The sequence below is a fragment of the Erpetoichthys calabaricus genome, chromosome 15 (genome assembly GCF_900747795.2).
Source record: "Erpetoichthys calabaricus chromosome 15, fErpCal1.3, whole genome shotgun sequence".
Taxonomy (NCBI): domain Eukaryota; kingdom Metazoa; phylum Chordata; class Cladistia; order Polypteriformes; family Polypteridae; genus Erpetoichthys; species Erpetoichthys calabaricus.
Genome location: NC_041408.2, coordinates 62,058,081 through 62,083,087, shown reverse-complemented (window position 1 = coordinate 62,083,087; position 25,007 = coordinate 62,058,081). Strand labels below are relative to the sequence as shown.

General features: G+C 37.2%; 2 protein-coding genes across 3 annotated transcripts in view; one reads left to right on the top strand and one right to left on the bottom strand.

Moving 5' to 3' along the window:
* Positions 1–25,007, top strand: part of LOC114666111 (protein quaking) — a 1,435,209-nt gene that overhangs the window by 1,018,769 nt on the left and 391,433 nt on the right. The gene's annotated exons all lie outside the window — the stretch shown is intronic.
* The window catches only part of pde10a (phosphodiesterase 10A), a 357,319-nt gene that overhangs the window by 266,098 nt on the left and 66,214 nt on the right, over positions 1–25,007 (bottom strand). The window contains exon 1 of one of the 2 annotated variants that reach the window (XM_028820278.2): positions 8,363–9,553. The exons of the other annotated variant lie outside the window; for it this stretch is intronic. Coding sequence (XP_028676111.1) covers positions 8,363–8,927 — 565 coding nt within the window. The 5' untranslated portion in view covers positions 8,928–9,553. Of the gene's footprint in view, positions 1–8,362; positions 9,554–25,007 lie in introns of those variants that run through there. 2 annotated transcript variants of the gene reach the window in all.

Here is a 25,007-nt window from a genome sequence, read left to right as displayed (position 1 = left end):
AATATTCATAGTGCATCACTTTTTCCACATTTTGTTATGTTACAGCCTTATTCCAAAATGGATTAAATTTATTTTTTTCCTCAGAATTCTATACACAACACCCCATAATGACAACGTGAAAAAAGTTTACTTGAGGTTTTTGCAAATTTATTAAAAATAAAAAAACTGAGAAATCCCATGTACATAAGTATTCACAGCCTTTACTCAATACTTTGTCAATGCACCTTTGGCAGCAATTACAGCCTCAAGTCTTTTTGAATATGATGCCACAAGCTTGGCACACCTATCCTTAGCCAGTTTCGCCCATTCCTCTTTGCAGCACCTCTCAAGCTCCATCAGGTTGGATGGGAAGCGTCGGTGCACAGCCATTTTAAGATCTCTCCAGAGATATTCAATCAGATTCAAGTCTGGGCCACTCAAGGACATTCACAGAGTTGTCCTGAAGCCACTCCTTTGATATCTTGGCTGTGTGCTTAGGGTCGTTGTCCTGTTGAAAGATGAACTGTTGCCCCAGTCTGAGGTCAAGAGCGTTCCGGAACAGTTTTCATCCAGGATGTCTCTGTACATTGCTGCAGTCATCTTTCCCTTTATCCTGACTAGTCTCCCAGTTCCTGCCGCTGAAAAACATCCCCACAGCATGATGCTGCCACCACCATGCTAGGTGGTGCCAGGTTTCCTCCAAACGTGACGCCTGGCATTCACACCAAAGAGTTCAATCTTTGTCTCATCAGACCAGAGAATTTTCTTTCTCATGGTGTGAGAGTCCTTCAGGTGCCTTTTGGCAAACTCCAGGCGGGCTGCGATGTGCCTTTTACTAAGGAGTGGCTTCCGTCTGGCCACTCTACCATACAGGCCTGATTGGTTGATTGCTGCAGAGATGGTTGTCTTTCTGGAAGGTTCTCCTCTCTCCACAGAGGACCTCTGGAGCTCTGACAGAGTGACCATCGGGTTCTTGGTCAGCTCCTTGACTAAGGCCCTTCTCCCCCAATCGTTCAGTTTAGATGGCCGGCCAGCTCTAGGAAGAGTCCTGGTGGTTTCGAACTTCTTCCACTTACGGATGATGGAGGCCACTGTGCTCATTGGGTCCTTCAAAGCAGCAGAAATTTTTCTGTAACCTTCCCCAGATTTGTACCTCGAGAGAATCCTGTCATGCTTGGTTTGTGCTCTGACATGAACTGTCAACTGTGGGACCTTATATAGACAGGTGTGTGTCTTTCCAAATCATGTCCAATCAACTGAATTTACCACAGGTGGACTCCAATTAAGCTGCAGAAACATCTCAAAGATGATCAGGGGAAACAGGATGCATCTGAGCTCAATTTTGAGCTTCATGGCAAAGGCTGTGAATACTTATGTACATGTGATTTCTCAATTTTTTTTTATTTTTAATAAATTTACAAAAATCTCAAGTAAACTTTTTTCACGTTGTCATTATGGGGTGTTGTGTGTAGAATTCTGAGGAAAAAATGAATTTAATCCATTTTGGAATAAGGCTGTAACATAACAAAATGTGGAAAATGTGATGCGCTGTGAATACTTTCCGGATGCACTGTAAGTATATGTGATAGAATCTGTAAAAAGGATTAGAAAGAAGAAACACATTTTTATTGTTCTTGTTAATTTTAAACATGTCCACCATCATTACTGATACAAAGGGTAATACGATTCTGTAGTTCTCGGAAAACATTTTCAAGCTGATTTTCAGTAATACCAGCAATCACATCAGTTATCCTAGCTTGCAAGTCTTCTAAATATGGAGGTTCGGTTGAATAAACATTAGTTTTCACATCTCCCCATAAAAAGAAATCCAATGGAGTCAAATGTGGTGAATATGGAGGCCAAGAAAATGGTCCACCTCATCCAATCCATCTGTTAGGGAATTTATCATGTAGAAACTGTTTAACGTGCAAAGCAATGTGACAAGGAAACACTGTATTCTCTATCAGTCCTAATTATTCAAATTGAGTAATAAAGTAATTTTGCAGCATTTCTAAATAGCTATAACCATTAACAACACGCCCTTTAAAAAAGAATGGCCCTATGACTCGATTTTTTCCCAAAGCACACCACGCATTAACTTTGGGAGAATCTCTTTCATGTTCAACAACCTCATGTGGATTTTCAGTTCTCAAATACGGCCAAAATAAACTTCTAAAGAAAAAAAAAATAGATACATCAAGCTTTCTAAACCTTTTCACAAATTCTATCACATATACTTACAAAGTTACAACTCTTTTAAATTACACATGGACTTTATGGACACCCCGTATAACTTTCCTAAAGTTGCTTAAAATGGAGCACTTAAAAATACCAATAGTGAAAACTCCTCTATTATTGCTTTTTATGTACTAGGATCCAAGGTATTGTGCAATTATTTAAATATATTTTTTTATAATAGAATAAGCAGGTCAAGTAGTTTTTTCAGGTCACACTAGGAGTTGGAGATTGGATTAAACTGGAAACCTTGTACTTTAAGGTTTAATGCCTCAGCCATTATGCCACCTCACCTGCAATATAGAAGCTACCAAAAACCCTTCATCTATTTTCAGACCTCTCAATTCAAATTTTTGGTTGCAGTGGGACAGAGTCTGAGCAGCTTCTGGAGAAGGTAGGAATGGATGAACAAATGGGGTGTCTGTCTACCACAGAGCATTTTCCCTCACATACATTCCTATTTAAGGCTATTTCATATTACGGAACTTTTCAGGCCATTTTCAGTTGTCTCCTTCAGTTACATCACCTTAGAGAATTGGAGGCAGTTGGCGTATTGCTACCATGAAGCCAGTCTTGTAGCCAGAAACACCCATCAACCAGGTTTGATTGTCTTTAGTCACATGGACAGACAGTGAGTTCTAACAATAAATGAAAGCTCATCTGGAAGTAAAATACATATAATGCAGCAGTGAGAGATGAGAACTCAAACATTTTGGACCTCACAAACAGAGCAGAAGCTTGCCTGTTCGATGTCTCATGTTTTATGTACAATGAGAGAACAGAGAAAAAGAAAGAAAAACAGGTGAGATGTACCTGTTAACCCTTCATACAGCACCAGCTCCATCAGGTAGCACACTATTGGCTGTCAGAAAAACAGGTTGACTATGCCAGAAAGTCATCGGGCAGTCACATTTGACATCCGCAGCAACACACTCCAACTAGTCCACGACTCATTAAAAAAATAATTTGTTAATTTAGGAGCAGACTCTGTGTCCCTGTGAGTTGACAACCAATGAATGCTCATCCATAAGTACAATGAATTTAATGCAGCGAAGAGGAACAAGGAACGTGTGTGTTTTGGACCCCACAAGTAAAGGACAATCTCTTCTGTCTGATGTATTGCATCAAGATAAAAGTTGTGTCTGAACGCACTGTATCTGTTATCCCTTCATATAGCACCGGCTCTGTCCGGCAGCACACTATTGGCAGTCAGAGAACAGGGCAAGCTGCATTGTGCTACCAAGTCAACACACAGTCGCTATTTTCAGTCATGTAACTTAACATGGTCTGGTGACAAGTTCAGCAACTGCCATCGGCAAGTCTGACATACCCCATGACAAGAAGTCGCATAAAGTGACATAGGCTTTAGCCAAGCCAACTTGTACATCTTTGGGATGTGGGTGAAAAATCCTGATTAAAAGTATTTAAAGTCTGCATTTTGAACAAGGTAACGAGAACGATCAAGAACAATCATTTCAAGAACAAGCTGAAGATCTTATAGTAGCAAAAGTGTATTAGTACTGCAAATTGCCTCATAAAGGAGGATTGCTAAACCCACAGAAGAATAAAACTGCTTGGATGATAGGGCGGTATAACAATAAATGTGGTGAATTAAATTTTTTCCTCTGTACATTAACCAAAACCTTGGGGAATAAATAAAAGTACACACTTTTATTAATATCTCTCTCTATAACTATGGTGTATCTAAAAAAACATACAAATCACTTTTACACTCTTCTACACACACAAACAATTAGTCCCTAAAATGATTTTATTGAACCTGGGGGGAAAAAAAATCCATTGCTTCAGGAACATAAAAGTTCATCTTGGGCTTTCAGCCGAGCCACAACATGCTTCAATAACCGGGAAAATAACTCAGATGTCAAGAGTCAAAGCACTTGTTGCATTTAATTTTACTAATGGTGTACTGAAGTGTTTAAGAAGGAAAATGAGCAAATGTGAAGACCTGACCTGCAGATTACGTGCTGAATAAAGCACGGTCCAAGTCTATTCCAATGGGTATAAAATCTAAAAGAAGTGAATGTACATTTAAAAAAAGGATTTTTATAAGTGCTCATTTTTGTGATCAGCCCAATTTCAGAATTCAAAACAACAGGAAATGCAAAATGTGTTGTGTGTATGTTACAGTACTGTGCTGGTACACTGACTGTTCCAGCCTTGCACCTTATGGTTGCTGGGATAGGCTCCAGCCCCCCACGACCCTGCTCAGGATTAAGCGAGTTTAGAAAATGGGATGAGATATTACAATAGCCCTGAAGTAAATAATCTCTTTTTTGTGTATTAAAAGGGACAGATATATATCAACTGACAAAACACAGAAACAAATACAGCAGTTAAATATGCCTATCTAAACAAACTATTTATCATTGCTGTAGAATGTAAAAGAACTGCAAGTACATAAAACATAAATGTGTGCTTCTAGGCTGATCTGTAACTTCTTGGCTTTTCATGAAGGACCGTCATTGTTCCCTGAACTCCAGTCTGCTAACTACTACTAATGAATGCTTGTTCATAACTAGGGGTCTGGAAATGCCTCTAGAAACGTTTTTTAAAAACAAGAACAAAATATGAGCACAGCATGACTGTGTTATACATGAACTAGGATTTTTCTGAATTAAATTTTAGGGCAAAAATGATCCTTAAACTTACAAATCATGCTTAGCACAAATAAATGGTCTCATCTAAAAACAGTCAGTGGATGTGATCGGTTTGAATGGAGACAAGAGGTGAGCAGAAGATAGAGCTCTCTCAGTTAAAATTCATGCATCCATTGATTACTCTGACCTGGTCAGAGACAGGTAGTGGGAGGTCCACAGCCTATCCCAGCAGCAGCAAAAACAGGGCAGGAAGCAACACTCGATGGGCCACCAGTGCAATGCAAGATGCATTCAAACTGGGCTAATATAGCATCATCAGTTAATCTTTTAAAATTGTGTATGCCTGACTTTTGTATGTATCAGGAAAAATTTAGCAGTGCAAAAAGGGTATTAAGCCCACTCTAGATTTCCATGTATGGACCAAACTATCTAGAAAAACTCAGAGACTAATCAACTCTATATAAATCTATTCCATTATAATATCATTTTCCAGAATTTTCAAAAAATTCATTAACTGCACTAAATTTCATTATCTACTTATCACAATAAACCAGTGGAACTGCTTCTTTGAAAATGCTTTCAATGTTTTTTTTCCCCATTGGTAACAAGGAGGTACGGAGCTTTGGATTCAACTCCCATCCCGATCACTGTTCAAGCATTCCCAGTGTTGTCACTTTGGTTTTATTACAAACACATTTGTATTAAATGAATTGGAACTGACAGATTGTATTAGCCTAAATAACTTATGCTCATCAAAACTTCTTAATTAGACTAAAGAACTTACTAAAGGACTGACACACTGTACAACCTCCTCTCAGCACACTGCTTTTAAAGTACCTTTGTCGACGTACGTCTCAGCTGGTAATAAGGCATACACAATGGTGACTTCTGCATCAGCATGCTGTAAAGTGATGAAAAGGCACGTCGCTGCCACAGATATACTCGAAACCAGGGCCATCTTAATGCAAGGACACGCTGGGCAGTTGCCCAGGGGTCCCATGCTAATCTATGTATGTTGTGACTTACGGTCAATAAATAAATACTATATTCAACTATAAATATTTGTTATTGTGTTACAAGTGGACACTGGCATTTGCCTCTGATTTAGTATCATGGTCACCTCTGCAACCTCACGTGCATGTATGTGTACGGATCTACATAACGTAAAAAGCATATATGTTAACATCACTTCAACTCAATTCAAAGAAAGAATTTGCAAAAAAATTTTGCAAATGTTTGTGTTGAACACTTGATTAATAATAAATAATTCATAGTAATTTCATACTGTGCCATCTCCATCTCTATGGTTTACCAAGTATCATTTAGATGTTGAAATTTGTGTTTTTCAAGGCTCATGATATAATGTTCAAACATTCATGTTGATTAATCTTTGCTGTACAGCATGTTTTTAATGTTGCATCAACTATTTACATTTTTATTCCTGTGAGTGGTTGTGTAGATAGGGGCCCCAGTGCAGTGCTTTGCCCGGGGGCCTATAATGCTGTTAAGGTGGCCCTGCTTTAAACACAAGAGTGTCAGAGAATTCAGTGAGGTGAAATAAAATTGCCATATTTCAACGGTGTAAAGAATACCTTGATACAGCTAATCAATGGGGGCCACAGTGCTGCAATGATTAAAGCTGCTGCCTGCCAACTCTGGTGACCGGAGTTCAAACTTCTGCCACAAGCAAACTGGCTTTCTCAGGGTACACCAGTGGCCTCCCCATAGATATATAGGTGACCTATTTGAGCAGTCAAAGGAACTGTGTATCTGTGCACTGCACAATGGATGGACATCCCTACCAGGGCTGGTGCCTGCAGTGGACGAAACACTTCTGCCCTCTTTACAAAATATGCGCATTATTTATCAATGTTAAGATGAACACTGCAAAAAACGCATAAGCAAAAACTAGAAAAAAAAACCATGAAAAGAGAACTGTTTTACCTTTATTTAGCCAAAAAATACCAAACAAACAATGGGACAAGCAAAATGTCCTTGAGAAGATTTCATCAAATGAAATATTATTAAATACAAACTTCTTGATAAGCCAGCAACTCTTAGAATAAGAACAAGATTTAAAAGCTTCATATAAAAGATTTTTACTTGCTTAGGTTTCATTTTTTACAAAGTCTGTTGGACCTATCAAACCTTCTACACTTGTTACTTAAACACTTGACAGGAAGGATGTTAGCAAATTTATGTTTCAAAAATAAACACGTACATTTTTGCAAAGAAACCACATTTAACCTAATGAATTTTTCACAAGGATCACAAAAGAATTACCAGTACCTACCTATAGGAAAACACACTTTCCAGATATGTATTTTTATGAATTCCTTTCTTACTACATATGGTTAATTTATCACTTGATGATGCTGTGGTGTTGAAGTTCTCTCCAACCTATGTATCACATTGACTACAGAATCACAAAAGACTCTAAAACCGTTAGGGGGAACATTTTAAAAAGTTATAACATGTCCAAAGATATTTATATCCACCCATAGGCTCCCTGAAATGGAATTAAGTGAGTTTATCTCAGCAACATTTGTCGAGTAACTGAATACTTGCAAAGCCATCATAAAAGTCATATTTATTACAAAGTCAGACACTAGGAATAGGATGATGTCTTGACTGCCCTTCAGTTTACTGATGGCCCTAAAGTTCATCTATGAAGAGGCAGGTGGTCGTCCAAACATAGCTATCTGGGCTCTCTCAGAGATTAAAACTAAGGACGGGATTTGGAACATTGTCATTCTGATTTCCAAAATGCGAAGTCCTGCCAGTAACTGTCATATATACTGATCAAATATGTACTGAAATGCAATTACATGGGATACAGAGTAAAACCCAGCCATTTAATTAAAACAAGAAAATGCACAGACTGATCGTATAGAATTCCAGTGTTGTAAATGTGAAAAAGTGCTGTTCGCACAAGATTAAAACGACTGGCCGCGTATAAAGCGTAAAGTCAGCAATCCGGTGATGCCATTCAGACTTTACACGCGAAGCGGGAGTTATTTTACTTAAAACAAAAAAAAAGTTTATTTTCTCATCTATGACAAACCTTTCCTTCGCATCAACGTTACTTAAGAAACCCGGCCGCAGTGCAAAAAAATGAGAACACGTTCTCAGGGCTGTCAACGCGTGTTTTTCATGGCTTCATCTGTCTGATCAATCAAATCGATCGCTGCGCCTGGGAAAACTACTGGCGCCGATTGCTGGGAAATCGGGAACATGTCAAAACACGAAATCAAATCTTAATCTCTGGATTAATAATATTTTTAGTAGACGTGAATCAACAGTCGCTGCAAAGCATGATTGCCGATTAAAGCTAGTTTAGATGACGCGCACCTACCTGTTAAATCGACGAATGATAGAGAACAAAAAGGCGCACGCTAGCGGTGAAAACTTCAAACTTTGTAGCCGTTTACGTGATCGTACTATGTGAGGGTAAAGACAGCATAAAGCAACGCGCGCCTTGGTGCCAAAGGTAGTCACATGTATGAAAGAATACGAACGGGATCACCTACTTGTGCCCAGAAAGCAGTCGGTAAACCTCCTGAAGCAGCTCGTGGAAGGTCCATCTTCCATGTCTGACTCGAAATGGAAAGGTGTTGAAGAATACAGGGAAAAAAATGAACCCCTGTGCGAATTCCTGCTTAGGGTACTCCGACTGTTTAGGAAATGATTAGACCAGGACGACGGTTGAAAGGAGTTGAAAAGTCGATAAGGCTCGTGCAGCACAAATCCTTGAATGGGATGAGCGGGGGCCGGTGCTGGCGAAAGGAGCCGTGCGCTTGCGGGGTTGCAGCCCAATGCCGTTTCGCCGCTCCCGACTTGCACTCCGCCGGCTTTGTTGCTGAAGGGAGAGGGAGACGGGGAGAAGCAAGAAGCAGCGTTAGATCTTGCGATGACGGAGCTTCTTCCGCGGCTGTTACCGCTGGGTGTTGCTGCTAGGAGAGGCGAGCTGCCTGCCCAGGCGCCTTCCACTGACAAAGTGCTGTATATGTTGATGCTGTTCCTGCATCTGTGTTGCTTTCCCGCAGCCAGGGGGGCTTGGGGGCGTGATGAGACAAATTTCTCGGGGCTGGACATCCTCCTTTTTCCTCTCTCTCTCTCTTTTATACCATCGAGGCAGGACGTTTTCGGCGCATCAAGAGGAATTACAAAAAGGAATCAAGCAAGAAGGAAAATGGGAGGGATGGCCAAATTCCCATGAGTTTGCATTAGCGGTAGCAAAACACTTCTGTTGTCTTGTCACTCTCGGGAGCGGCATTGCTCAAAGCGCATCGTAAGGGTTAATTACAGACTAACAAGTCTCCTGTGCTCCTGGTTAATTAGTTTTTTTTTTTCTTTTTATTTCAACTCTTTTGATTTTTTTATTTTGTAATTTTAAGATGAATCCATAGCGAAGCAGACGTTCTCTGAACAGGGAACGCCTATCGAAGCTTAAAACTGTCCCCTAGGAAATTTCAGTGCATCCAGATCTACATAATAAGACGTAGAAAATGATTTTGTGTTCGCTGTCGTTTGCAGTTCGCTCGTTTCCTCTTAAATTGGTACGTCAGGAGTACATAGGCACCTCTACTGCACCATGAAACAAGTCTGCGGCAGCAGTTGCGGGCGCAGCCTGATGCATCTGTGACGTCAGCAAGAGCCGGTGTGTGCAGTGAAGGAAGGTGCTGAGTGATCGCGGAGAGCTGCAGCCAATCCCCCCACCCCCCTTATACCGCGCCGCGCCACGCCACGCTGGTATTAATAACTGAAGAAAACGCCGGCGCTGACACTCGGCGCCGATCATCTGTAAAGCAGACAAGCATTCACTAACCGTGAGGTAGATGACGTGCCGCCTCGCCGATCCTTTCTCGACTTGGATTCTTTTGATATTTCGAGCCTAAACAAAAATTAAATTAAGTTCGCAACTAAAGAATGGAATATATGAAAATAATATGCGTGAGCGTCTGCCCTAATAATGACATGACTGAAATAGCACTTAATGTAACGGTTGACGTATTTTAAATAGGAAATGCATATTTTCTTTAAAATCATGCAGTTTAAAACATGGGACAATACTGCTGTCTAACCAGTTACATTGCTCATACATTAATGCTTATGTAATTGAACATTTTTTTTAATATGTTATTTTCGGAGTTCCTAAGTATTCCTCTTGCTGGGTGAAGTTTCTCCCTCATGCAGCCAACACAAGTACTATGGCGCAACACGTATTATGGAATTTCTATCTTTGTGAATTTCTCTTTCACCCTGTCCCCATGTAATGTGCCAGCGGCTGCAATTCTCCTCTTAATTGGCATTACTACTTTACAACCTTAAACCATCATGACTGCAGAACTTTAAAGATCCATGCATTTTCCTAATCCAATTTGATCTTGTGATTTATTAATGCCTTTAAGTATGGATAGTGCACGAAGCACACTAGAGATTCTTAAAGTTGCCGGGTGTTTTCTATTTAAATATTTCTGTCGCCTGTTTGTAAATCGGCGCAGTACTGTGACTCTCCCCACTAAGTGTGCTATAAATTACAATTATTGAATAAATAATATAAGCATGGTGCTAGCATAGCTAAAGTGTGCCCAGAGAACAAGAAACACAGATCAACTCCCAGGGTTAATAAACATGTCCATCATACAAATGAACTGCCTGCCAGTATGAAAAAATGCCCCTTTGGTATCTGAACTTAAGACAATGAGATATCGTTCTCTTAATAGAAATGGTGGTTCAGCTCGTTATGTAACGCACATCATGTTAGCTATTTGTCTGTAATAAAATTGTGATTGTCACCATTCATCGCAGAACCCAACTCGTTGTAATTTATTTGCAGGCATGTTGATGTATATTTGAGAAGGTGTTTGTTGTTTGTCATAATATAATATTTTATTTGTTGCGTTTCTCTATAACCAGAATTTCCCTGGGAACAAAACAAGTGCTATCTATCTATCTATCTATCTATCTATCACATGGGTGGTGTTTTACTTCAGTTTACTTAGAAAAAAATTATGACTTATGCTTAAGTGTCCCATTTCATCCACTTGACGGCACTGCCAGACACATATAAGAAGTCTTTAAAAGGTTTTATAAATTACGGTTTATAAAACCCAACACAGAAAAAAAAGAATTGGTGAAATAAAGTTCTGCATGGTGCCACTAATTCATTTTTAAAAACCATTAGCTAAATGATAACTGTCCGTTTTGGAACAATTTTTCATTATTTTTACATATATTTTTGGAACAGACTTCACTAGGAAAAACAAAAACTGGTAACTTTTTGCTGGGCCAAGCTAGGCTATTTGGAAAACAAGGCGTAATAAGACGAGGGACATGCTAACCACTTAATGTTTAAACTTCTAATTCACGGTAGACTGTATGTGGAATTTACATATTATAAAATGACAAATCAGGTAGATGTTCGAGAAATAAGGAGGATTAATAATGCTTTACTTTCTGTTGAAAGTGTAGTCTATCTCAAATTTCAACGCCTTTCTGAAAAACATGTAATTATTTCCAACTTGTCTGTTAATAAAGACTGCTTTAAATTTAAATTATCTATCTATCTATCTATCTATCTATCTATCTATCTATCTATCTATCTATCTATCTATCTATCTATCTATCTATCTATCCATCCATCCATCCATCCATCCATCCATCCATCCATCCACAACCGCTATGAACGCTAGCAGGTGTCTTACCAGAAGGGGGTAGGTTAACTAGACTTTTATTTTGCCTATTCAAAAGGTTCATGGAGTCTCGTGGGTTTTTATTTTCTCCAGGAACTTGGATAACTGCAGTTTGTGTTTTCCTCGCTACACGTAATTCTAGCTGCTTATTTTGATTTATCTTAGATCCTTAAACTTTGTTTTATTAATGTTTACTAAATGTTTCCCTTGCCAACAGTATAGCCACAACATAGACCTACTTATAAATATATTACTGTATATTTCACTAGACATGTTAATTAATATGTAAATCTTGGTTCCATATTTTTCGTTATTTTATTTCCTGTAAATTAGCGCCCGCGGTCTTGTCAGAAAGGATTATTACAGAATACACAGATGGACCCGAGTTTAATGTCCTGTTCTTCTTACGTTCTTCGCGCAGGTTTTCTTCGATGACTGATCTTTCAACCGAAATCTCAAAGTTGTTTCAAGTTGATTGCTAACTGTAAATTCTCCCCATCTGAATAAGTCAAGGCGGGTGGTGAATACGCCCTCAAATTTACTGGATTCCCATCAAAATGATGCCTATAGCTCACCCAACCCCTGCCTCTGTCCGTCAAACCCGCTTAATTCTATTCAAGTTCGGGGAATGCCGACCCAGGACAGAAAACCAGTCCATCATAAGGTCCACGCACACCACTACTGGGTCAGTTCAGCCAGATATCTCGACAGGGAAGACCATACAAACTCTGGGAACATGTGCAGACTCTACATGGGCAACAAACCGTCAAAAACTGGAACCCGTTACACTGGAGTTGTGAAGCCGCCGAACTAACCGCCTAGCTACAGTGCCGCCTTTTTGCCGAATTAATATTGTAAAATGTATTCAGAGTGACCAGCTAACAACTCAATTGGTGTTTGTCCATTTGGTAATCAATTAAAAATATTGAAGTTTCACACGTTTGGAATCCCACCTGGAGTAAATTGCCCGTATTATACCATTTGTGTTTGATTTTAATTTAAATTCATATGACAAATCTATCTAATGAACTTTAGAAGGAGCTCGTCAGATTTGACTAATAGCATTTAATCGATCTTTAGTTTACACCGCGTCTGTGCTGATGCTAAACGAAAACGCTTTTAACAAGGTTTGATGTTCTGCTTCAGCGCTATATTCTATGCATATTTTTATTTTCTGTATATTATTCAAGTATGGTAAACGTACATCTTAAAATATAGTATACAATAAGTATTGTACATAAGAAAAGCTCATTTCAAATGTCATATGCATTCTATATGTATTATAGTGTTTGAATTACAAAACAGCCTGTTGTCCACAATACATTAATGCATAGTTCAAAAAAGGGTGTACAATCACCCTCATTTTTTTAAAGGAAAAAGATAATAAAGAGTTTAAATTCATATTCTAAGAAAATAATCCTCCACTAATCCAGGATGAAAGAGAAAAACAAGATTGCCGACATTTTAGGATACGATCGAAAAAGCCTCCTCATTTCCAACATTTGTTAACGCGGCATTCACGATTTCTTTGTAAACTCCTTCCCAAATTTGAACACTATGATTAGTTGAAAGCTACATTTTTCTGTCATTAAAATTGGCAGTTTCTATAAAACAAAAATATATTTCTTTTTAAAATGAGGACACTAACTAGAAAATGGAAAAGTGGAGGCATCAGTCTACGCTGGAGCAGAGCAAGGTTCTGAGTCTTTACTTGAAAAATAGGAAGAAAAAAGAACAACTGGCTTCAGCTTTGCTTTGTGAAAACTATTCAAAAGTGTTTATAAGTTTAATAGGTGAACTTGCCTGTGTACTATAACGATTAACGTTCAAATATAAAATGTTCAGATTAGTACATGAGCTTCCTTATTATAAAAACGCATGTGCGCTTTGTCTGCAATTCCTTTACAAAGTATGAAAAGGAATGACGCATTTCGCCTCGTGGCCCTTTAACCTTTATAAAATCGCCGTGTTTCATGTTTCAGTAGCTCGGTCATCTTACAAAGTTGCACAGAAGCGCCGAAAGCTATTTTACACACACATACACACATATATGTATTATATATATATATATATATATATATATATATATATATATATATATATATATATATATATATATATATATATATATAAGTAAGCAAATTTGAAGCAAATCTTACTGCAATAGATTGGGTTCCACAAACATTAACAAAAAATCTTTAAAAGTATGTGCTGTTCAAATGTCCAATATAAAACAAAATCATAATTACTTGTTTCGATTGTAAATATAAACGTTATTCATAACAAGTTACTAATAACTGCAAAATAATTCAAGTATTAACCTGCAAATGTTTATCAGAATAACAAAAACACGCTATTTTCGACGCTTCTTCTCAGATGGGATTTGCTTATTTAATAATTAACATTAGATAGATAGATAGATAGATAGATAGATAGATAGATAGATAGATAGATAGATAGATAGATAGATAGATAGATAGATAGATAGATACTTTATTAATCCCAGGGGGAAATTCACAGAAAAACTAAATTAAGAAAAACCGTAAAGAATATGACTTCATCCCTGAAAGAAAGAGAAAAACAAAACATCAAAGCGATTCGCCCGCAGAATGCTAGTGAAGCAAACCACTCTGAGGTTTCTAATTGCTGAATTTTCTGTACGGGGTTAAGTAGAATTATTATTATAGGGCGGTTTACACAAAAGACTTGCCGTATTATTCTGACGTGTCATTGACGTCAATAAGACCCCACACATTGGTCGATGGATTGGATTGTAGAAAAACTGGTTTGTAGGATGGATAAGAGGCATAGACTTGTTTGTACGCTGTCTAATTGAACAAATAAAATCTTATTCGAAAGAGTTCCCGGTTCTAACTTAAAAAAAAAATTTCCCTAACATTTTTCCTCAATTGTTTTAATATATTTCTTCGCAGAAATTTGTGAAGTAATATTTAATCCAATACATTTGGACTTTTAATTTGTAATCCGTCATTACATTACTACAGATGACTAGTGTTTGAAAAGAAAAAAAAATGACCGACCGATTTGTATTTTTTTTCAATGAATGCTGGCAGCTTACCGCAAAACTACTGGCTTAAATACATATTGGTGGTTTTGAGGTTTTCATCTATAGGACACGTATTAAACCTTACAAAATAGCCATAAATGAGTGATGAAAGAATCAGAAATTTATTTCAATTTTGTCTTATGTTGTTTTAATTAATGCGTCAAAATCCACACACATTTACATTTAGAAATAAGCGTAAAAGTAAACACAATGCATAGAATTCAGACTAAACATATACACAAGTATATAACAAAGAAAAAAGTAAGGTACGGCTGGTCTTGTAATTTTATCTTTCTGTCCCGAATGCATGGCAATCCGACTTCTCGGAAGCGCTCTTAAGATGAGGTTTATTTTCAAAACGACCAGCATACTTCAATTAAAGCAAATGCATTCATCCATCCATTTTAAAATTCCGCTCTACCCAGTATAGGTTTGCAGAGAACGGGAACCTGTCCCAGCATCAACGTGCACCAGGTATAAGACATTCCGATTCGGATGCTAGTTCTTCGCAGCAAATAAAATAAGCAGATGCACGATGCAATAGCCGATCTGTGTGCACAAGGGAAGATAACAAAGCACCCGAGGTAAAGCCACTAGCACGCCGGGAGCAGGCTGCTCATTTACTCAACAGACTGCGAAATGAAATATTTATTATGTTATTATGTTGGGTTGTGGTTAATTTTTAAAATACCGTAAATTAAAAGAAAATCCTTTTTTAAGTTTAAAGGTGTAAATACTGTTCTGTAAGTGAAGAGACTGGAGCCAGTCCAAGTCTGAATCGGCGCTGGCACACCGTTTAAATATACTGTTACAAGTATCAACTCTGCTGCATATGACGTGATGGTGTATGAAGTTAATGTCATTGTATAATTTAAAGAGTTATAAACTGATGCTGCTTGTTTGATTTATTGTATGAGCTGCGAAAAATTAGTTTGCTTCGAGTGGACAAAAGGAATGCTGCAACAAGACAGTTTTCCTGAATACATGTTTAAAGACGTCTGATTGAATGTTTCAATAAATAATTCGTTTTAGCAATTTCGTAACATCAACCTGCAGTAAAAATTAATCTTCGAAAATTAATTTATAAATGACTAAGCATCGTTGTGTATGCATAATATAAACTATTCAGTTTGGACAAGCATTGAACTATGGAAAATGCAGTTGAAAAATTTACAGTTAATGATCAAAAATGAAATAATTTCACCCAATTCCGAAGCAATGGTTTCACTAGGAAGCAACCCTCGAAACTCCAGGCTTTCGCAGAATAAATTAATTTCGTGATGGCGCAAGTCTTTTCGGTTTTTCTGCTTACCCCACATTGACTGTAATTTTCTTAAAATATGTAAAATAAAAGCCGCTACTTTTTCGGTAAGAGTTTTCAATATAAAACAAACAAGCATAACATGTTATTACATAAGCTTTATAAACGTATTTATTGTAAAGCTATAGAATAACAGCAATATTACAACTGAATCTTTTCAAATGAATCTTTTCATTAAGCACACATTTTAATCTTACAGATTTTGTATAATTAATTAAGTTCATTTTTAAAAAATAATCAGGTAATCATTTTGTTAACAATCATAACAGTTCAAGTTAAATATTGCCAGAAAACAGTGTACTTAAAAATCTCCTGACACTGTGAATATTGTTCAGCATTTTATGTTTGTAATATTGCACTGTACACAACTACCTTCTGTTTCCTTAAAGACAGACAGATAGATAGATAGATAGATAGATAGATAGATAGATAGATAGATAGATAGATAGATAGATAGATAGATAGATAGATAGATAATTATTATCACATGTACAAATTACAATGAAATTCTTATTTACACGTGCCTATCAATATTCATGTTGCCACTCTCTGATATCATGATCAGTGACCTTACCTCAAAACTTCTGCCCTCTTTAATACTTATTAAAAAAAAGACATGTTTAGATCTTTCTCATGGGTTAACTCTTTTGCAATTTTCCTTTTAATTTTCCTTTTTTCTATGGGGTCTGTTTCTTTAATTGTATTCTAATAATGATAATATTACTGCTACTTGAGTGTCAAACCCACTAGTCAGCCCACTATAGCCAGAGCACCCCAAAAATCCAAATTCAAATGATGATAATGAACATTTTAAACATCAGTTAATGCAGACAGACGGACGGACGGTTGGACAGACAGACAGACAGACAGACAGACAGACAGACAGACAGACAGACAGACAGACAGACAGACAGATAGATAGATAGATAGATAGATAGATAGATAGATAGATAGATAGATAGATAGATAGATAGATAGATAGTATCCCCAGAACAACTTCCACACACACAATAATTGCAAAAAAGAAGAAGAAGAAAAAAAAATGACTTTGTTAATGATAAGACAGCAGTCATGGTAAGGCATTACAAAGGCATATTGCCATATGCATAGGTCAAAATATTCTTATCAGGCTTTTATGGTATTCTCAATATTGTTTGTTTCATGGATGTCTTTTTCTTGTTTACAACATGCATATCACTGATGAAGTGAATCTGGATATTGTATCTCATTTCCGTCATCAAATTCATAATCACATATACCTCTAATTTGTTTCTACTAACAGTATGCAATGAAGCAGATTCTATGCCTTGGATATCTTTCAAAGCAATACATTAGAAATCTGAAGAGTTATATGATTAGTCACTTTCAGCATGTTAATTGTTTAGAAAATATAGTTTGGACATTTTTTAATGAGCTGAGAAGAAAGAAAGAAAGAAAGAAAGAAAGAAAGAAAGAAAGAAAGAAAGAAAGAAAGAAAGAAAGAAAGAAAGAAAGAAAGAAAGAAATAAAGAAAGAAAGAAAGAAAGAAAGAAAGAAAGTGTCTCCTGTGATAGACCAGCATATTCCTACTTTGCACCTTGGGATAGGCCTCAGATTTCCAAGCCTTGTAATGGATAAGTTGGAATAGATGTTTTTTTTTCTTTATTAAGAGTCCCTTAGCTTCAAAAAAGGACTGAGAAATGAACTGTTAAACAGTGTTTGGCTTAAAAAACATAACAAAGAATATAATCCACCATTATAATCCTGCATGCTACAGTCCAGACATTTATTCAATAGCCTTTAACTGCATGTTTTTCTAATATCCTGCAGTCCTTTGACTGCTACTAATTTTCACGACTAATGCACATACATTACACCAGCCTTTAAGAAGAAGTCCTTCTAAGAATAACAAAATAACTGAGACAAAGAAACCGTTATATGCACTGAAACATCAACTTTGCCAAGGTGTCTTTATAAAGAATGTCAATCAATGACAATCACTGTCCTCGTGGACAAGACAGCAGAAACATGCTGCACTAGAACACCTCTAAGAAGTTCATCTGCTATTTAATATATGAACTGTCCATTCTGTCATTTCCCGCAAGGGATTTTATATTCCATGAACTGTAGGTGCAAGATAGAAGCTAGCTTTAGATGAGACCCCAGTCCATCACTGGGTATAATAAGACCCACCAATACAAGGTCACTTTTACAGTTTCCACTTAGCATCACCTGTACATCTTTGAAATGAGAGAAGAAACCAGAAAAAAAACTATAATAACAGAGTAAAAGCAAACTCTTGCAGATTATAACTTGACTGGGAATTGAAACAGGATCCCTGCAGGATTGAGGTAGTAGTGCTAACCATTTAACCACTGTGCTGGTCAAGGTCAAATCTAATTAGAGTTTAAATAAACAGTACAGACATATATCGAAATGACTAAAGACACATAATAATAACTTAAGAAAATTCTTTATTGGCATTTTAAAATCAAATCTGGATAAAAAAAAATCAATGTAATCAGTGACTTTCCAAAAAGGTTAACTAATAAAAAAACAGGTGGTTCACAAAATTATGACACAATTTATACTTTATGTGAAAGAAAGTTTAGGTTCGCAATGTTCTTGAAACTCATATTTCTATTAGTTATTTTTTAAGTATGAACTTAAAAGGATTAAAAAAGGCTATTCAAACAGATATGGAAAAACATAAATTAATGAATAACAGCTCACCTTGGACAAATTGAAAAGGCCATCAGGCTCTTTGGAGGTGACACTGAAGCACAAGAAAGAAGGTTGGCAATAAGATCCCATTTATTTCCATAGTGTTTATCTGTTTTATTTTTATCTTATCCTCCATAATTGAATTAATCCAACAAGGTGTTTTTAGGTATCATTTTTAAAACTCAACATTTAAGAAAAGTATTTGACCAACTATTAAATTATCAAAAACGATCTTGGTCATTTTTAAGTTCATTTTCTGTAACCATTAGTGGTTTCCTGTTTACTCTAAAAACTCAAGTCTGTGGGACACACGCAAGTAAGAATTTCAATGAATGACGTGCAAACGAAAGTAAAGCTGATCTTGAAAATGAACAATCCACTATCACTATGTACTTTCACTGTAAATCAAGCAGATGATGCTATAGAGATCTCTACACTGCTGCATAAAAATATACCTATACATGCTTTTTTATGTGCATTATCAGGACAATTCAGCCTAACATATTGTTTGTGCAAAATCATACTTCACATAAAACTATAGGACATTTTTTAAGTAGCAAAATGACAAACAAGCAGGTGAAGATTTGGCTATGACAAGCTCAAACTCCCAGCTCTTTGTAATGGAGGCACTCTGATGTCTCCGCACCATTTCACTCAGGTAGGCAAATCAGGTACCCACCTTCAGTTCTAAAAGTAAGAGAAGTGGTTAGTCACTTGAAAAGTATAGTGAAGTGTAAATTAGTAAAATCACTTGTAAGCTGAAAACCTCCAAAACGAGAATGTCAGCTGCATACGTGTCATCAGTTACACTCATTGCCCATTTGTTCAGACTGTGTAGTTTTCCTATGTAATACATTTTTTGATCAATTACAGCATCACATGTTCTCAAGTAAATTTAGTTATAAAAATTATTTTGGTCACTGACTCCCTAGCTATGTTTCTTCTGCTAGAATTTTGTTTCACATTCCGGGCTTTGTTAACTTGTTATTTTTGTTAACGATATCAACTCTTGCCTTTTAAATAATTTCTTGAGCTGTCTCCTGATTCCAATTCTATTTTAAGCCAGCTGCTTGTGAGTATATATGTGTTCTTTTTTCATACATGATTTATTTGGGGATGCCTTAACACCACCATTTTGTTATTGTTTTCTGCTGTTTGCATCAATTTTTTTACAGTGATTTCTTATTGGCCCCTACCCTATTATTATTGGTAGGAAATTAGGGTTGTTGCTGCTACATAGTTGGCCCTGTCATGACATGTGTCTTTACCATTCAGCCATTATACATAATCTAGTATCCAGGATTTTGGATAACTTCAAAACAAAGATTTTTTTTTACTGTGCTTGTTTTTCTTTTATTTTGTTTAATACCGGAAATAATAATTCATAATATTTATATAGTGCTTTTCTCAGTACTAAAAACACTATCCACACAGGGAGGAACCGGGAAGCAAACCCACAATCTTCCACAGTCTCCTTACTGCAAAGCAGCAGCACTACCACTGCGCCACCTGTGAGGACCTGTTTAAGGAAATACTGAACGGTTTTAGCTTCAGATCTGTTTGCATTTTAGTTGTTTCTTCTCTGCTTCTTTCACTAATGACTCTGGCTTGTATTTGACCACAATTCTGTCTTCTCCAAACTAAGACATTCATACTATCCGTCCATCCATTTTCCAACCCGCTGAATCCGAACACAGGGTCACGGGGGTCTGCTGGAGCCAATCCCAGCCAACACAGGGCACAAGGCAGGGAACCAATCCTGGGCAGGGCACCAACCCACCGCAGGACACACACAAACACACCCACACACCAAGCACACACTAAGGCCAATTTAGAATCGCCAATCCACCTAGCCTGCATGTCTTTGGATTGTGGGAGGAAACCGGAGCGCCCGGAGGAAACCCACGCAGACACGGGGAGAACATGCAAACTCCACGCAGGGAGGACCCGGGAAGCGAACCCGGGTCCCCAGGTCTCCCAACTGCGAGGCAGCAGCGCTACCCACTGTGCCACCGTGCCGCCCCGACATTCATACTAGTCTATCATTAATTTCTTGATCCTCTTCTCCAAAAACTCCCATTGTTCTGGTTGCTTGTCAGCCTGACATTCAGCAGATGTCATTGCTCTTCTTCTTCCTATTAGAATTCTTCCACGTGCTCAGTGATCAATAAACACAATACTTATACTTGAGTGTGAATTCTGAACATGCTCATACCATGTCATAGACGATTATCAGTAGATGGACTTGTCGGATCGCATGCTTTTATTACAATAAACTTTTCTGCACACCACTAAAGTGGTCATTAGTTTTCGGCCACCTGATATTTTTTGAATATCCAAAATCTACCACGCTATATACAGGATTACTTCTTGTCCGTATGTGTCAGCATCTTGTCCTCTTTTTTTTTTCTTGGTCTTTGTCATTTAATTGCCTTCCACGGTATGCTTGTCTCTCAGTAGAAGGTGCCACTCTTATTCTTCTTCTTACTATTATGGTGTTCTTCATCATGTAATCGGCTTCTGTAATTTACTTGACACTCAGAAGATGCTCTTCTTTTTCTTTCTGCCATGTCACTTTCTCAGTTCCTTTACCATAAGAAACACACAACCACAGGTTATAACAGATTGATGCAACCTTACATTTTTCACATTTCCAGAATGTATCAGGTCATAAACTTGCGATTAACACCAAGATCAAGGTTCTAGCCCTAGTAGATTGCAAGCAGTAGTGTGATAGTCTGACAGACCTTATCATTTTATATATAGAGATACCAATAACACTCTTGATTCATGTGAACAGCTTCTCATGAACTTTGTGTACCCAAGTTGAACAGAACAAACACACTAAATGGTTAAGCGTGTTTGTAAGGATGATTGGAAACCACTAGAAGAGTTGAAGAATATGCCGATCTAAAGAAAGCAAGACTAAAATAAAGACTATTATGCTGCAAAAACTTTACAATACAAATCAAGAGATGCAAAAAATGGCTGAAAAATGTATAACAGCAATAGACGCTATATGGGGAATACCAACCAAATGTATCCATTAAGCACAGGACATGTTTTTCTTTGGCAGACTAAGGGAACCTAAAACCTTTTCAGAAGGCTTTGTGGTGGTCTTCTGTGACCCTATGTCTGTATTGTAAAAAAATCATATGTTGAAGAAAATGAATGAATTTTACTAATTAACAATACATAATGCATTAAAACTATTTTTTGCTCATAAAATTTCTTCTCCCTTTTGCAGGTCTGCAGGCCTATTATAAATTAAAGATGAACACTGTGTTTGTGTGTCTATGCAGACTCCTAATGACTCATCAATACTTCCCTCAGTACAGTTCCTCTTTGTCTGTAATTGACCTTGAATTAACTTAAATGAACTCTTTAAACCTTAAAACCACCTTCTGTGTAATTATCTAAAGCTTTTACACTAAGTCTTGAAACAATTTACTGTATATCTTCCAGAAGATACATGTTGATATGCAAATTTGTGTTCTCTAAGCCATGGAAAACTTCTCAATATTCTCTACAATAACTGGCTGCAGCAATCCACACGTTTAGATTTTTTTTCCTATTAAAAAAACAGAAGAAAAGAGAAACAGATTTTAAATTCATGATTCATAGGTAACACTTTGTTAACCTTAACTCGAAAGGTGTTTTCACACAGCTGTTCTAAAAAAATCATAAAATTCCACTTTTCAACACCATTAAAGGTAAGTTATTTAAAAATGGTTTAATGCCAAATATTTTTGGATGGTGCCATGACAGGCGTGGAAAATGAACAGATGTGAAGTTTGGTGCTGTTAGAGGTCTTTTTCTGGGTTGAGTAAATGAGCTTGGATCCAAATATGCCTTATCCAGATAAATATGTAGCTAAACTTCAATAATTTCTATGAAACCTACATCATAAGGATTTTGTTTTTCTTTACTATAAATATGGTAAGTCATTATTTGAAAAACAACATCACTCACTGCAGAGGAACACATCTTGTTCCATGTTAAAGCCTTACTTGATGAAAAGTTTAGGCCTGCATATGAGTAAAGGTTACTTGAGCACCAGCTCATTTTTCCCACACATTCATGAGATCCATGGTTATTGGTGCAGGTAAGTTACAAAAATAAAGCATCCATCATACGATAGTGGGCATGTTGTGAAAGGTTGCCTGCTAAATAAGGGATTTGCAGGTCTAAAAGGCGTAACAGAGAGCAAAAACCTAGGTTGGGGTTGAGAGAAAGCATGTGTTGGCAATAAAAACATACACGTCCATTTTAATGTAAAAGGAAGTAGGTTAAGTGCATATATCTAGGAAAAACAGCTGCAATTATGAAGAAACTACAAGCTAGACACCTTAGTATATATTTCAGGGCTGAAGAGATCAAGGCCATGGATGAATCAGGTGGATTAGAAGACTTCCTGGCCGATACAGGACAGCACACAGTTCCAGGGTGGTACAACATGGAGAACAGAATTGTCATTTTATTAATTTAATTTTGGCACTGATGGTATTACCTGCAGCAACGGTTGCTGCCCTGGTTAAAATTTATTTCTTGTTTTTTTTTAGCCTTTTTTATTTAAATATATTTTTTCAGACTCTGTTATTAACTCTCTTTTTTATTTTGTCCTGATTTTATATATGTGATATATAGATTTTTATTGTTACGGTGTTTAACTATGTTGTTATATTTTATGGACTTAAGGTTTTTTGCTATCTGTCCTACTTTCTGTATATTGAGTCCAAAGAGGCAGGACCACTTGATTATTTAGCTGAGAAACTGACCCCTTAGAGGAGCCACTGGTCTCACAGCAGCCTCAGCATTGTTGATTATGAGTCCTGGTTTTTGTTTTTGTTCATCTTTTGATGTTTGGATTTCCTGGCTTTTGACACTTGCTGTTGCTTCAAGATACTCTTTATTGGTTTATGGATTACTGGATTTGTTTGCTTTTAGGTTTCAGTCTATTTTTGATACAGCTTTGTTTTTGGCATCAGTTTTGAATCCTCTAATAAAACTCTGAATATCAAAGGTACTTTATTTGTTTTTGCTGGCCAATGGTTTTTCTATGTTTTTCCCTCTCTCCTTTTTGAGATTTTGAACATTTAAAAATGTTTTTGAAGTTTAACAGTCTAGTACTCATTTCTAGGCCTAGGCAAGCTGAAACCTACTGGTTTGGTTGGTGTTAGGCTGCACGGGGTGAGGTCTATTCCTGGGGCATAGACCTAAATTAGGGTTGGTCTGTACTTTTATGTGGTCATTTTTGATTCCTGCTCTTCTTTTTGTGCATCATAGTGGCAAAATACCGAAACCAAGGCTCTCAGCGCCTGTTCACCATCTCTGGTGGCTATGGGGGTGGCTTGACGGCCAGCAGGAATGCGTGGAGGGCTGGCTGCCAAGCTGTCTTCACATGGGAGGTGGGCAGCGATGGTAGTTGCAGTGAAATGAAAGCTGGTTTGTACCTCTTGTCATCGTAAGTGGCACGCCTCTCAGACGAACATTGCCATATGTGAATCAGCTAAACGAACATGTTCAGAACCAATATCAGCTGGGGACCGATCAGCTGACAATTTTAGTTTTCGATCTCCATCTCCAGATCACTTGCATCAAAATCAGAGTCCAGGAAGTCACAGTCTGATTTAGCGATAATACACAAAACGTCCATGGATTATTTTGCTTTGCGCATTCACTATGGTCTCTCGCTAGATGTTGATGCCATTTTAGAGGTTGTTTGCTCTTCCCTACTCATGCATGAACAGGAAATCGAGGTCAAATCAACAAAGCTAACTTTCCTTCTAGCAAAGAGAGTCGAACTAAAACGTAACAGCGAGTTCTGTCACTATTTACAGCTGATTACCATCCTTTACCCCAGGATTTTGACAAAAGTCGACATCCACCCTGAAAGAGTTAATAGATACATTAATGAAAGATGTACTTAAGCTCTTCAGGGATTTAGAGATAATTAAGTCAACTGCTGATCTATTAGAAATAAATGAAAAGCTTGGTTGAGCTCACAGTGCACTAATAAAGCTTTTTGATGAACTTCAGAAATATAAAGCACTTCAGGCACAGACATAGTGTAAGGAGACTGAGGAGTATTTGGCAACCCTTATTTAAAATGTAAAGGCCATGCAGGAATCTAAAGAACCTACAGTTTTTCATATTTTGCTTGATACTAATGTAAAGGACAAAGCAATCTCTCCCCATAACAAGAAAGCAACATAAGCACCTAACACTCCAGTTGTCACACTTAAAGGTACAGTATATGCCACTCAGAAATTATATATTTTTTAATGTTTCTTACCCAGTGTAGTTTGTAGTGGAGGCCAAGAAAATATTTTATACGAATGAAGAGAAAAATGATTATGATATAACAACAGCCAATAGTGACCAATGCT